This window comes from Helianthus annuus, chromosome 6 (genome assembly GCF_002127325.2).
Source record: "Helianthus annuus cultivar XRQ/B chromosome 6, HanXRQr2.0-SUNRISE, whole genome shotgun sequence".
Taxonomy (NCBI): domain Eukaryota; kingdom Viridiplantae; phylum Streptophyta; class Magnoliopsida; order Asterales; family Asteraceae; genus Helianthus; species Helianthus annuus.
The window spans coordinates 39,045,709-39,061,948 of record NC_035438.2 but is presented as its reverse complement, the minus strand read 5'-3'; the positions used below and the strand labels follow the sequence as shown (position 1 = coordinate 39,061,948).

The 16,240-nt window shown below is 37.2% G+C and overlaps 2 protein-coding genes across 2 annotated transcripts; one reads left to right on the top strand and one right to left on the bottom strand.

Annotated features, from left to right (window-relative positions):
- The first annotated feature begins 8,266 nt into the window (after positions 1-8,266).
- On the top strand, positions 8,267-8,978 carry LOC110865242 (histone H2A). Its single transcript, XM_022114478.2, has 2 exons — positions 8,267-8,532; positions 8,621-8,978. The coding sequence occupies exons 1-2, from the start codon at positions 8,323-8,325 to the stop codon at positions 8,861-8,863; spliced, it is 453 nt and encodes a 150-aa protein (XP_021970170.1). The 5' UTR covers positions 8,267-8,322; the 3' UTR covers positions 8,864-8,978.
- Positions 8,979-14,870: 5,892 nt separating this feature from the next.
- LOC110865243 (histone H2B) lies at positions 14,871-15,608 on the bottom strand. The gene has a single exon (XM_022114479.2). The coding sequence runs from the start codon at positions 15,524-15,526 to the stop codon at positions 15,080-15,082; it is 447 nt and encodes a 148-aa protein (XP_021970171.1). The 5' UTR covers positions 15,527-15,608; the 3' UTR covers positions 14,871-15,079.
- Between the last annotated feature and the right edge of the window lie 632 nt (positions 15,609-16,240).

Sequence of the window (16,240 nt, the reverse complement as noted above, 5' to 3'; positions counted from 1 at the left end):
TTCATGCAGTTGACGATGGTAATGTTCAAACTACTAATCAAATTTATGATGTTTGTGCATTGTGTAATGAAATAGGTCATGCGGCTGAAAACTGCCAAGGAATGGTGGATGGGCAATACGAAGAGGTTCATGTTGTGCAAGGTCAAGGAGGGGGTGGTAGAAATTACAACAATATGAATTCTAACACTTACCACCCCGGGTTGAGGAACCACCCAAACTTTCGGTATGGGAACCCTTCAAATCAAGTTAACCCGAATTTCCAAGGAAACCAAGGATTTCAAAGGCAATATCAAACGGGTCAAAGCTCTTCGGGTGGAAACGAAGTAATGGAAATGTTGAAGGCGATGCAAGTCGAAATGCAACGAATGAATCAACGTGATGAAGTTCGGATGCAAAAGGACGAGGCCCGTGATAAAGCTATTCAAACTCTGACTACTCAAATGGGTCAACTTGCGAGTGAAGTGGCAATTTTGAAGAAAGCAAAAGGCCAGCTACCAAGTGACACGGTGATAAATCCCAAAAACATTAAAAGTGTTAACATCAATGTGGTAAGTATCGTTCATAATAGAGAATTCAATGAAACATTTTTAACATCTTCTTGTCAAGTGAATGCAGGTTTGGAAAAGGATGCCGAGGTTGAAACGGACAGAGAGCATGGAGCACCAATCGTGCATATTCGTGTGGGAAAATTAAAAATCCCTCACGCATTGTTGGACTACGGGGCAAGCATGAGTGTGCTACCAGGCGATCTATACGATATGTACGACTTTGGTCCGCTTGAAGATATAGACACCATGGTGAGCTTGGCGGATGAAAGTTGGAGGCGTCCACGGGGAATGGTTAAGAATGTTATGATTCGGTTGGGAGAATTCGAATACCCAACGGATTTTCTGGTTTTAGATTATGCTACTACCACAACGGCGTCACAACAAAGGGTGATTTTGGGTCGACCGTTTCTCTATACGACAAATGCTCAAACTGATTGTAGAGAAGGAATCATTAACATGACCGAAAAGAACCGTAAGTTGTCATTTAGTGTTCAGACGAAGATGATTAGTTACGAGTTTGTTGAGGCGGATGATAGCGGGTTTAGTGAAAAGGTGTTCCAAAGAATGAGAAGAAATCACCCACCGGATCATGAAGAAGAGCATATGGGTTCAAGCAAGAGCGTATTTGATTACCCACCGAGTCAAAACAAGATGGATGCATTTTGCTCAATGGCACAAGGAAGTGATGGAGATGGCAGGAACCGGTTCTTTGAGCCACCTTAAATGGGGGTGGCACGGTCTGGCTGAAGACTTGAAACTTAGCGCTGCTCGGGAGGCAACCCGGGGTTTTATATTGATCTTGCTATTTTTATCTTTCTATGTTTCAGGGCCATGGCGACATTCAAGTGTGGGGAAGATGTACGGATATTTGTGTGAAGGTGGTGATAGGAAGTCGGATTATCTACAACATCGGTTGTGTCAAACTTCACCAGGTCAATGTACTCTTTCCTTAGTCTTGTTATGTTCTTTAGCTTTGAAATTTTGGTAGTTGGTTGTTTGCTTTTGTTTATGGTTGGGAGGTTTGGGGGGTGTATTAGTTTGATGTTATGTTTTGGGGTTGGGCTAGTTGGTGGTGTGTTTAAAAAAATAATAAAAAAAAAATAATACAAAAAGAAATTTGGGATTTGAGAATATTAGCGAAAGCTAATGTTTTTGGGTAAAAGCGATCTTCCCCTCAAAACCATACATTGGGACAATGTATCCCAAATGTGGGGATGGGGGGAAATTTTTGAGAATTTTAAAAATTGTGAAATCAAGCGAAAAATTGTCGAAATTTGAACACTTGATATTGTTCCATTTGACACACCGACACCCATTCCTAGTCTTTTCTTGGTGAGAATTGAGCCACATATGAGTGTTATTGATATTTCTTTGTTTGAGTGGCGGTGTGTGTAGTGTGTTAATAGAACTTGTGTGTGAATACTTGTTAAATCCTAGAGTTAGCATGCTTTTGGAAATGATAAGGGACTTTTAGGAAGCCTCGTCTAGATGTGTGAAAGTGCGGGATTGGTGGGTTGGACCTCACACATTACATATATAAGCTTGGTATTGTGAGGGGTGGGGTTTGGTCTTTAGAAAGCCATGTTTGAGCCTTATACCATTCGGTTGTGACCCAAACCTACTTCCTACAAAATTTTACCTTTTGAGATGACCCGGTTTAGGAGATTTAGTATGTAGTATTGATGTTCTTGTATATATTGTTGAGTTTGATGTGTTATGAAAAAAAAAAGAGAAAGAGAAAAATATGAAAAAAAAAAGAAAAAGTGTTTAGTTTCAATGATAGTTAGAAGTTGATGATGTTTTGTATATAGTTGTTTGCGTTGTTTAGTAGGGGAAATAAAATCGGGTCAAATCAATTAGCTCTTTCATATGTATTCCACCATTTTCCTACCCTTGCACCCAGCCCCGTTACAATCCGTAAGTCCCTTTGATTCATAAGCATGCAAGATATTTGTTAGGAGAAAACTTGATTCTTATACAAGCTTATTGTCGCACACACACACACACGTATTGAGTGATTTAGCATAACCTGCAAATTTATCTTGTCACCGAGAGTTCTTGTGAGGGGTGTGCCTTGTGGAATGATTGAAAGTTAGTAAAAGGACGACACTTTAGCTTGGTTTACATGATTGATTGCTTGAGGGTTGAAAATAGTTTGTGAATGAGTTGCTTGGGACAAGCAACGGGTAAGTGTGGGGATGTGACGGGTGGTCCGTAGGACAACCCTTAAAAGGTCTAAATGTACACACATTCCATGCTTTATTCAGTTAATTGCTTGAACTTGGTAACCACTCTATGTTTGATTTTGCAGGTGTTAAAGTGCATAAAAGATGTATATTATGGAGCTTGGATGGATGCTAGATGATGGTGGAAACAAGAATTATTGATTCCACTTGTAATGAAAGAAACAAGAAAAAACATAACATACAGCACCGTAACCTATGGCTCTGGCCGTAGGTTACGGCTCCAACATGTCCAAATTTCATCGCCGTAAGACAGGAGCTCCTTGCCGTAAAGAACCACTCAGAGCCGTAACCTACGGCTGAGGGCCGTAGGTTACGGCACCCTATGTTGACCTTGGAGCTGCTGACAGCCGTAACCTACGGCTGGGAGCCGTAGGTTACGCCTCCGACTGATCTCAAAATGTAACTTACACATTTATTGGCCATTTCATGAGGATTTATGGGATCTTATCATGGGTATTCGGTTACGGGAGTTGGGGGAGTATATTTGAGGCACTTGGAAGTGAAAAACATATCTTATCATCTATCTTTCATCTAGTTTTGTTGGTGATTTTGTTGAACAACATTACCTTCTATTTTTGCATTATGATGTCACTTCAAGCCATGTGTGGCTAAACATTCTATGATTATCTTGGGTTGAAGGTTGTGTAAGACTTGTGCTTTTATTTTATATTTCTAGAATAACAACTCCTTTCTCTTTGAATTGTTTGCTATGGTGCATGATTGATTGTTAGTAAAGTATTGATTTTTATGCTAAACTAATTAGAAACAATACGTTCTTGGTGCCGTTGGCAATCGAGATATCATGGGTATAGTTAGGCTTGGGTAAGGGTTAATTGATCATCGGGTAACAACCTCACGTTCTAGGAATCTGAGTACTTAGTTCCCTTTCATCACTGCAATTGGTCATACACGAACTATGTCTATGTAGTTCTTTCTAGTTGAATGTTAGCACAAAAGTCGAAGCAAACCGGAAACTCAAGATAGTCATTTGTCTCTAAATTGTTTACAAACTCAATTCTCATTTTGCAAATTAATTAGTAATCGTAGTTTTAAAAGAACCAATCCAATCAAACCAACTCTTGAATTTTACTTTACTTGCACATTAGTTTAATTTTAATCAAGTTAGATAATCTTCTAAATAACACATATTCCACAAACTCCCTGTGTTCGATACCCACTTACCGCTATCTACTTAGTTGTATTTTGATTAAATTTAATTGTGACCACGACATCACGTCACATGTTCGGCTCGTCAATTCCAGTTTTAGGGTCGGTTCGCAACCGAAAGTCACGAAGTTTGACTTCTGCATTAACTTTCGATTATAAACAGAATTAGATTAGTTTACTACTGTTTAAAGGTTCTGTTACGATCGTAATATACTGTAGCATAACCCTCTAAGGTTATATTACACGATCATACTAGTAAACTAAGTTTTCGCGCATGTTCCGTTATTATGCCATACTTTGACCATTATGCCACTTTAAGCAAAAATAAGGTTTTAAACACCAATAAGCTTGCAAATGATTTAGGTACTGATATGTTAACATTTTTAACATATTTTGATGTTACGAATCTGATCATAAACTGAGTTTGCGGATAATTTCGTAAATTATGCTTTAAAGTGACCAAAATGCCCTTTAGGCGCATAGATCGGTTTTAAGCATAATTTCTCATACCAAACTCATCACCTACCGATGTAATAACATAATTAGGATATTTTGGGATATCGAACCAGATTATAAACTGAGTTTAAGCATAAGTTCTTGAATTATGTTCATAAATGACGATAATGCCCTTATAACACATAAAATGGTTTTAAAGCATAATTTTCATACAAAACATTTTGACTACTGATATGTTATAGTAATTAATATATTTTGGTCATATAAACCTGATCATAACATCAGTTTTCCTAAAAGATCGCAAATATCACCATTTAACGACTTTAACGCCTTTTCGACGCGTAGTATGGTTTTAAACCATATTTACCAACCAAGACTTGTTATCTACTGAAATTATAACTTATTTAAAACATTTTGACAGTAGGTACATGATATAAACTCAGATTCCCAAATCAGTTTTTTAAACTATGTGTGAAATGACCAAAATGCCCCTACGGTGCATAGTTTGGTCTTAACTTATAAAACACACATATGTTTGATATCCTACTGATATTATATCATAAATAAAGTGTTTTCACAGAATGTTTATGGTCGTAACATCATATTATATGCAAGTTCCTTTTATACGTCGTAAAATGACCAAAATGCCCTTATGAGGCATAGTTTGATTTTAAAACCTTAACGGACATACAAGTTGATATCCTACTGATATTTTAACTTGTTTAAATGGAACTTGTTCAAGACTCATCTGGTTACTCGTTGTCGCTTATACGCGTACGGTTAGACTTACGTAACTAGTTTACGTAAGTTTACTGAAACGGGTTTAACCTTATCATTTTTATCTCAAAATCCAGAATGTTAATTGTTTACCCATATTATACAAGTCTTAGTACTTGTTGGGTCTAAATTACGTTCTATTCCGGTCATCGCTTAATCAAGCGTATCGTACCGTTTTTAATACTTTAAGCTTGTCGGACTAAGTCTATGACTTAAATATGACTTGTTAGCATTCTAATTGGTTATTTATACAATCACTATAGACTAGAGCCTTCCGATAAATTGTACCTATGCTTACTTAATTGAATACGGCTGAGTTGTTATAAATCTTGCATTATAAGATGAGTGCTAGCTCATGTAAATACTCTTAACCTATTTTCCCTTATACGGGTTTTGGATACGGTAAAATATTTTACCGCATGGTCGGGTATTGGATTCGAAGACCAATGTGTCGGGAAATTCAAATAACCTGTTTTAATTCGTATTGTTTTACTTAAACATTGGAGGTTAACACGACCGTGTCCTGGATATCCTTGACTCATTTAATTGTAAGTGGCCACGACCTAAGCACGGGGTGTAGGCATACACCTGACAGATGTGATATGGTTCATTAAATAATTTTATTACCCAATACGGGTTTTGCCCAATATCGGTGTTCCCAAATAAGGGAATGAGTTATAATTTTATACCCAATATGGGTTTCCCAATAAGGGAACGAGTGGTGTGTCGGTTAATCATGAATCGGCATGGTTTCTGGGCCCTATATGTATTGTCAAGTTATGTAAAACTGATAACATGAGATATCGTTTGTCCCAAGTTATAAAAGATTTTTCGTGCCTTGTGCACCTAAATAAATTTTTGAAAATGATTTCAAAATGTGTCAGTTGATTGTATTTACCAGTGAAAACTGACGTATTTCAAAGACTAAGTGACAGGTGCAAATACGTAAATAGGCTGGAAGCTGCTTGAATTTGTTAGACGAGGAATTTGCAACTCCTTCGCATAAGCCTGTAGTCAGATATTCTTCTTTTGTATTTAATGATCCGCATGTGGATTGTTACAAGCTCGTCTGTACTTATTATTTTGGTATTTTCAAACAATTGAGTTTGTAATAATATTTTATATTCTTCTTCCGCTGTGCTATTCTGTGTATGTTTGACAGTGACGATACAAATCTTACGTCACGATACTCCCCAGCGAGCCCACCGGGCTGAGCTGTGAATATCGTGGTGTGACATCAACCCTTCCTTATTGAATTAAAGTATGATGTTATGATCCATGAAACACTGGCACCTCCTTTGCTTCCTTAAGTGTTTTAAACAAAAACAAATGGTGTTATTGAGATTTTTTTGTGAATTTATTGGTGTTTAATGGCGTCAAATCGGGAAAACAACAAAATAATTTAATAATTCCTCTAAGAGTAAAACGCAATTTGTGTCCCTGGGTTTAGGGGCGCTATCAGGTCACGTCCCCAAAGCAATTTTCGCTGCCTGAGTCCATGCCCTATGAAATTCGCTACGATTTGAGTCCTTCCTTTTAGTTTAATCGTTAGTTTCATGTGAAATACCTTTTTACCCTCTGTGATATAACCTTAAGCCCCATTTTTTCCCCTAGTTTCACCCCGATTCTCTTTATCTATCTGCATCTCAGTTGAACTCTCATCATCATTATCATCATCATCATCATCATCATCATCTCCAAACAACCTTCATCAATCATCATCTTCAAACAACAACAATTTGAGCAATAGTCAAGCCAAAACCCTAGCCACCCTTCCACCCCCATCCAATCTCCAAACCTTAGCCACCCTTCCACCTTAATATTTTAGAGAGAGAAATGGTTCAACGAGATAAAGAGTCACGATATGATGTTGAATACGAGCAAAGAGGGGGCGAAAACAGTGTTAGGGGGTGGATGAGATGATGGTGGTGGTGGTTGAATCAGGGATGATATTGGTGGTGGTTGTTCTTGATTTAGGTTGCATGAGATGATGATGATTTTCATGATAAAGATTGGAGATGATGCTTGAAGATGGAATTTGAAAATGTTCATGGTGAAGATATGATGAAGATGTTCGTGTACCATAATTCATACTCTCTATATGTTCATGTTCTTCGTTTGATGGTGTTCATGTTTTGAAAATGTTCAAGTTCATTTAAGGATGTTCATATTTTGAAGATGTTCTACAAACAATATTTAGAGATCTTGAATTTGGGGTTTGTTCTTGAATCTATATGTTGAATTTTGTTCTTTAAGAGTACATGAATAGGTTTAATATACCAAAATATGTTAATTACAATAACATATCGGTAGGTGATTCGTTTTGCAAGTTCATCATTGATTAAAACCAAGTTTTATGCATAAAGGGCAATTTGGTCATAAATAGGCATAATTTAAGAACCTGTGTAAAAACTCAGAATCTGATTATAATCGAATAGTATAACCTCAGAGGGTTATCCTACATTACAATGTGATCATAATACAACTTAAATTTAGTAGATAACTTTGCTAAATCGGGTCAGAATCAAAAGTTAAAGCAGAAGTCAAACTGCTCGGTGATTTAATGTTCTTTCGGTGATTTTTAATCAATTAACAAACCTATATAACATATATATTATTTGAAGCATACAACGAGCTTATCTACAAAATTTCAAGTGGTAGTTGACAACATGATCCATGACCCTCGAAAAATATATAATGCGAATGTATGTTTTTGAATTTGATAACATTTTGAATGTATTTAATCTTAGTTGTTAAAAACAATACTATTTTGTAAAAATATTAACGGTAATCACTAAATCAACCCGAATGAACATATTTTCATTTCTAAGATATTCAAAATATACCAAAAAAACATCAGGCGGGAAAGACCAAAAAACCCAAAAAACTTCAAAAAATTTAAAAAATTCCTTTCTCTCTCTCATTGGCCAGTCACACATCACACGGATCCACCAAAACCAAATGACAACCGTTGATCACCCCTCAATCCAACAGCCCAAAACAACCCACTCCAATCCGCCCAAATCCTCACCACCTAATCACCAGTATATAAACAAACTCACCGTCCACCGAAACCAACACCAAAAACCATTTCCACACACAGAAACACACACAAAACAAAATCCCAAATGGAAACCACCGGAAAAGCTAAGAAGGGTGCTGCTGGTCGCAAAGCTGGCGGTCCAAGGAAGAAGTCCGTCACCCGCTCCGTCAAAGCCGGTCTCCAGTTTCCCGTCGGCAGAATCGGCCGTTACCTCAAACACGGCCGGTATGCAAAGCGTGTCGGTACCGGTGCTCCGGTTTACCTCGCCGCCGTCTTGGAATACCTTGCAGCTGAAGTACGTTATATAAATTAATATTATTTATCAATTGATTTTGTAATAAAAATTAGGGTTTGTATTGAATGAAATTGTTTGTTGGAAACAGGTGTTGGAATTGGCGGGAAATGCAGCTAGGGATAACAAGAAGAACAGGATAACACCGAGACATGTTTTGTTGGCGATAAGGAACGATGATGAGCTGGGGAAGCTGTTGGCCGGAGTTACGATTGCTCATGGTGGTGTTTTGCCAAACATTAACCCGGTGTTGTTGCCAAAGAAGAGTGCTGCTGCTGCCAAAGAGACTAAGTCGCCTGTTAAACCTGGAAAGTCTCCCAAGAAGGCCGCATAATTTGGGTTGGGTTAAGTTGTAGTTAAAATTGGGAATGAATGTAGTTTGGTAATAGTGTTTGTTATGTTTATGTTGAGGTTAATGAATGAATGAAAGAAACCGCTTGTTTCGCTTACCTGTTTTTGATTTTTCATTTTGTTGATTGGTTTGGTTATTGTTTTATTTAGGGATCTGAAAATGTGGACCTGACTTTCTGGCCTTTTTTAATCTGGTATTTGAATTGTTAAAAAGTTAAGGCATAAAGGGATAGTGTTATTTTGGTGCTGGGGTTAATGAATTAAAGAAACCCCTTGTTTTGCTTATCTGTTAATTCTGTTTGGTGATTGTTAATTTTATTTTGGTTTCCTTCAATTGCAAACAGTGTTGTGTTACTAGTTTCACAATTGTTCTGAAATCTGCATCATTGGCTTCGAACAACAGTTTCAGACCTTAGTCTTGGTATTGAAAGTTTCAGAAAATGACAACATTCAAGGATAATATTTATATTCATAGAAGAGCAGATATTATAGAGAGCTTCTGCTACTAATTTATGTACATGAGTTTCAAGTTGACGAGTTGAATTAATGAACTAAAATATGACATATGTGTTTATTTTCGTTAACGATATAAACCCTAGATAGGCGCACATAAACTTGTTTAGTCTAAATACGATATGTATAACCGTTTTACGTAAACGAGTCAAGGTTATATTTAAACTGTAAACGGGCTTCCAAGGTCTGTGAGTTCTAAATGGGTTGTAATAAATGAATTAAACAGTCTGTTAATAGATTGATGAGTTTACATCATGAAATACATATATTTATTTTAGTTTAAAGCAGGTTGACTAGTTGATATGTTTAATTAAATAGGTTAAATAGATCAACAACTACCCATCATGTTTAATTGAATTGATTTAATAAATACTAGGATTTCCCTACCGTGTGTTGCAGCAGGGAATCTTGGTACGAACTAAACATTAAGGACCACTATGAACCTGCACAATATAAGTATGTAAAACAACAAAAAACAAAATAAAATATAATAAATAGAAGAAAAATGGTGGTGTGGTACCTATGATATGGTGTAGCGGCCTGAACAAACGAAAAAATGGTGGTGGTGACAAGATGTTATGCTGTTTTCGAGAAACCAGTTATTTGGTCCTTCGAAAAAAACGAAAATAAAACTATTAGGTTAAAGATGTATATTATTTATAGTGTAAGGACTAAATCAAAACTTAAAAAAAAAAAAAAAAATACTACAGAGGCTATAGTTGATATTATTTTAATAACTTATTATTAGAATATGTTTGGTATGTTATTAATTTTGGGTGTATACCATGCCAGTTTCGAGACGAGGGTCATAATCTAATTGAATGTGAAATGTATTGCAATCCCGTATAGTCAAATATCAAGTTGGTTTAGGAGTTGGGTGTCTTCGGGCAATCAATTTGTCATTGTTGGGAAAATGGTGGTGACGGGTAAAGATAGAAAGACTTGAAGTGTATAGCTACTCGAATGACGAGGACTCTTGGTTGGTGATCAATCAGGTGTTTATATAATGAAATTGCTTAGGAAAATGATTTCAAAGAATGAGTCTTATGTTACGGATCTCAAAGACTTGGTATGGTTCAGATGGGTCCGTCTAAACTCTAAAGTCTACCGCTTTATGTGGAGATGGTGGCAAATTAGAACTCCTCCAGTTGCCACCTTTCTGTTAACAAGGGGTGTCCAACTGCAATTGGTGTTATACAAAATAGGAGGAGCGGCCGGATCATGTGGTTTTGCCTGTGATGTATGGATGTTGGTTCTGGTTAGGAGTGGTTTGAGACGGGTGACAGTTGTACTTAGCAGTGTGGTCATTCGTAACAAAGATATCCAAGAGGTTTTGACAGTACGTCGTCTGCAAGGGTGGTAGAAGAAACAAAGTTAGAGCTTTTTATTTGGATCAGACATAGATCCAAGCATGAAACATTATAAGCTGCTGGATTGGATGTTGTAGTGGAGTAGCCCATTTGCTTGTTTCTAGTTTGGGACTTTGGGTTGTTGGAGGCTGATATGCCCATGCTGTTTTTTATTTGGGGTATTGCTTTGTCTTGTAAATTTTAGTTTTCGATTTAAAACGTTGGTTAAAAAAACTAGATAGGAAAAAATCACTCTTAAAATGGTTATTTACATGATTTTTAGTTACTGATGAATGCATCTATAATGTTTTGAGTTGTGTTTTAGAAAAGTATGTCGACTAGGGGTGCAAACGAGCCGAGCTACTCGAGCTCGGCTCGGAAAAAAGCTCGAACGAGATTCAAAGCTAAATGCAGCTATTTTTCAATCATTAAACATTACATCAAACTTTCTTTCTTAATTGTCTAAGTTTGGTATACCAACCAACCGAACCCAATAAATCTCACCCATAACAAAGCTATTGATAGGGACGTGATGTAGGCAAACCCATAGCAATATTTGGTATCTAAACCAAAACTTAAATATTAAAATTGAAATAAAAAGATTCAAAAGGTAACACTAACATTATTGACATGAGGAATTTGGCCTCAAACAACACTTTTTCTGACCTTTACCTTGGTATTGAAATTCTTACAAAGTTATAACATTCAAAGGAATAGAGTTTTATAGCTTATATACATGGAGTAACATATCTTCTAGACATGTTTACATCAAAAATTACCCACAAAGACTTTAGTTCTTCACCATCAATTATACAACTCTCAACCAACTTCATTTTAGTTTGCTGCCAACTGCCCAACCCCTTCAGTCCTAGACAACGTCAAGCTGGCATCACGTCAATGTATTGTTTAAGCACCAAGAACATTAAAGAAAAACTTCAATCCATAACATCACACTTGTTTTACACTTCCCGGCAGAAATTGGACACCACCAACCAAATGGTTAGTGTAAAGAACCCGCGTTAGTTTTACTTCCTTGCAAACATTATGTGGTCAAGGACGGATCCTCAAGATTTTCGTCTTATACCATGACAGTTTTTACTTTTTACAAGAGGGTCGTAATCCACGTATTCATGCATTTTCTTTCCTGCATTTTGTAAGCCTATTAAGGCTCTTGTTTTGATTAATGAAAGATAAGCAGAAAAATCTTCCAAGTTCTCTCTCTAAATTTCTATCTAGTGTTCTCCCTAGATCTATTCTTTATCCAAATTATCCAAAGAAAGCCTAGAGATTTGACGTCTTCAATGATCTTGTGAATTATTGGTTGTGTATTTGAGAACACCTCGTTCCTTGATCTCTTTAAGCACCGGCAAGAAGGATTATGGTAATCGAGCAAATCCTTCACCGAAAATGCATAGATTGGATAATATGCACCCCTGGCAGATGATCACCCAAACCATGTTAACCACTGTACTCTGCTGTATCGGGTAGCTATCCACAAACCCGACCAAATTTTCTTTTTGCTAAAGGCGTCAATGTTGGAACCATGGGCGGAGGTAGTGTAGAAGCAGGGGTAGCACGGGCTACCCCTCAACTCCGTCTCCGTAGTGTAAAAATACCCCTCTACTCCGTCTACGTAGTGTAAAATTTTTATTTTTATTTTCGGTTTTATAAAAGGATACCCCTGATCCATTTTTTTTTTTTGGGATACCCCTGAATATTTGGGCTAGATCCATCCGCCACTAGGAATACGATCCATCTCTGAACGCCACCCGAAGACATTGATTTTCAGCGGTTCCCACTTGCTCCAATCCAGGACCAACTGATTGTTATTGCAGCGACGATGATGATTAACAATATTCGAATTGGCTTGACCGAGAGGCGAGAACCCATGATTTTCCTTTAACCAGCACCAATATACGAATTGGCTTGACTGAGAACCCATTCCTTGCGATCTGAACAGTCTCCAAACCCAAACCGTGGAAGACCCCTGCTTAATATAACAATTACCAACCAAACTTTGATTTTTTTTCCAACTCGAATAACTTGGACTAGCGCTTTAAAGAAAGAAAAATAGTAAATCAGAAGGCTGTCAACAACTGAATTCAACAGTGTAATATGTCCTCTAATTGAAATAGAACTAGCATTCCACAAGCATAGGTGATTTTCGAGAACATCAACCACCGGTTTCCTAAATTTTATGCAATTCATGTTAGCCCCAACGGATAAACTCAAATAAATAAAGGGGAATTCCCCGGATTGGCAATGTAGAATTGAAGCCATTTTTTTTTAATGCAACTATCATTTACACCTACCTCAAACAACTTACATTTTTTGAGGTTGATCATGAGCCAGAAGCTAATAACAAACATCTTAAAATTCTGGACATATTGAGCACATTCGCAACTGACCACTTGCCTAAGATAATTGCATTGTCTGGTGGGCTCGAAAATTCCCATCGAAGAAGCCTTATAACATAACCAGATTTGTCAATGACAGCCAAATAAATGTCGGCAGTAGTCTACAAAACTGATGTTTTTTCCTGACTTCCTCACAAAAAAGACGCGATCAAGGACGGTTTTTATCATTTTGGCCATATATGGCAGGAGTTTGTTTTTGATACCAGGGTTGTAATTTGATTGGATATATGGAATGTATAACAAGTAAAATTGTTAGTTAGGAAAATCAACCACTGCCTACTCAGCTGTAGTGGACCGATGTGACCATACACAGGGATCTTCAGTCTTGAAGCACTACCACCATTTGGACAATAAAGCGCTATTGAGATCTCTAAGAAATCCGACTCCAAGACCACCCGGAAAGATAGTAAAACGATAAACTACCCCCCGAGCATAACTTTGATGAGGGTAAATCTTTCTAAGCGCTAGTAAATATCCAATATCCATCAACAGTAAGTGTACAAAGCCCAATCTCCTCACCTCATTTAAGCAATAAAACCATATTTTGAACAAATATAAAACTGATTTGATTGTCATTTTAACAAGCAACATTGGCTTCATACAACAATTTCAGACCTTTGCCTTGGTATTGAAATTCTTACAAAAGGATAGCATTTAAGGGATAATTTACATACATGGAAGATCAGATATTCTATTACTAGATACCATGAAGCAACCATTTTTACCTAATAAATTACCTGCAAATAATTAGTTCTTCACCAAGTATACAACTCCTAACCAAGTCATGTTAGATTGCCGCCAACCCCTTCCTCCAGTCGTAGACATAGCCAAACACCATGCAACGTTTTGCATCTCTCCATTACATGACGCTTCTTGCTCCATCACAAAACACCATGCAACGTTTTGCATCTCTCCATTACATGACGCTTCTTGCTCCATCACAGTACCAATAGTCTAGAGATTATTTTGGCGATACCATGACGGTTTTTGTATAACAATTTTATATAGTTAAATATCAAGGTGAGAAGGGGGGACTGGGAAGTCTTCATGCATATAAAATTTGGCATTCTTGACTAAATAGTGTGGTGATGTTTAAAGATACACAACAATTCGTTACGGTCAACATCTATCAATCCAAGTTCTAGGATAGGAAATGATTTATTGGAAGGTGGTATTTATATTGAGGAAGTGTTTAAACGTTGGTTACCGAAACAAAACATGTTTTTGGATAGACATTCGGTTTGGATACGTAGCTTCCATTCCATTCCATTCCAGTTTATTTAAGTTGGAAACTTGCAAAAATTGCCTTATCAAAGAAAAGACAATTAGGGAGCTTGTGATTCGAATTGGAGTTGCCTAGAAACACAATTTTTCAGAAGACAAGTTATCGGATCTTAATGACTTCAAATGTATGGTAAGATACCATAGCTACTCAAGCGGTAGGGACTCTTGATTTTCGACAGGTAATCAATCGGGTATTTATACAGTGAAACTGCTTCGACTCATAAGACTTTGTATGGTTCAGATGGATTCCAACTAAGGTGGTGGCAAAACAGAACTCCGGTTGCCTCTTTGTTATGCACATTTTGTGTCAAAGAGGACTAAAGGGTATCCCAATTTTAAGAATCAAATCATCTTCATATCGGTCACAATTTTGTAATACAAACTAACCAACATAAATACAACAATAACAGAAAACAAACTTCCATAGTTGGACAAAAGTAAAGATATCATATCATATATGCTTCGAATTCATACTTTGAAACGATCAATCCCAGACCGATCACATCAATTACAAACCCTAAAACACCAAATTAAAAAAGAAAATAAAGTCATAACCACAACTAACACGGTAAACCATCACGAGACATGAAGATCTAACCCTACCATACATCAACACCACAACAAAACCTAAACCAATTAAGAGCTTGTAAACTTGGTTACGGCCTTGGTTCCTTCAGACACGGCGTGCTTCGCCAATTCACCGGGAAGAACGAGTCTCACGGCGGTCTGAATCTCCCTCGAAGTGATGGTTGGCTTCTTGTTGTACCTCGCAAGCCTGGAACTCTCCTGAGCAAGTTTCTCAAAAATATCGTTGATAAAACTGTTCATGATCCCCATAGCTTTGCTCGAGATCCCGATGTCTGGATGCACCTGCTTCAACACCTTAAAGATGTAGATCTTGTACGTCTCAACGCTCTTCTTCGTCCTCTTCTTCTTCTTGTCGGTTGCACCGGCTCCGGCTTCCTTCGGAAGCTTCTTTCCAGCCTTTGGCTTCTTCTCCGCCGGAGCTTTCTCAGCCGCCGGTGTTTTCTTCTCCTCTGCCGGTTTCTTCTCGGCGGGCTTCTTCTCTGCCTTTGGTGCCATTGAATTTGTTGAGAATTTGGAGATTGAAAAAGTTAGGGTTAGGGTTTGAAATTGGGGATTTTTGGTGGTTTGAATGATTTGTTGGAGAGTTTGTTATATAGGGGATGAGGGTGGTTTTTTATTGGTTGAGTTGGTTGTTACAAGGATTGGTGACGTGGCGGTTGTGTGATTCGTTGGATGATATGTGTTAAATGAGGAAAGTTAATGGATGGTCCTGATTTGAAGGTTTGATGGGGATTGTGAGGTTTGGCGGTTTTCCTTCTATTTTAATTTACTTGAATTGAATTTAAATCAACCGCGCTTCGTGTTAAAACGTTAATGTATTATCTCTTCTTATTGGTTGTGTAAATTATATAAATGTTTTCTTTTCATAATTCGGTAAAATTGTATGAGTTAAATCTTGTTTCATTTATAATGGAGTAAACTGCCATTTTGGTCCTTGTTGTTTGGTCACTTTTGCCACTTTAGTCTAAAACTTAAATTTTTTGCATCTGGGTCCTTGTGGTTTCAGTTTTATTGCCATTTTGGTCCAAAAATGAAACCAGGTCATATTTGTCTTATAAAATCCTGCAATTTTGCCATTTTCCTCAGGAGCAAATCAGGTCATATTTGTCTTATAAAATATGGTATTTATTTATAAAAAAGAAATGATCATTTTGCACTTGCGGAAAATGACAAAATAGCAAGATTTTATAAGACAAATATGACATGATT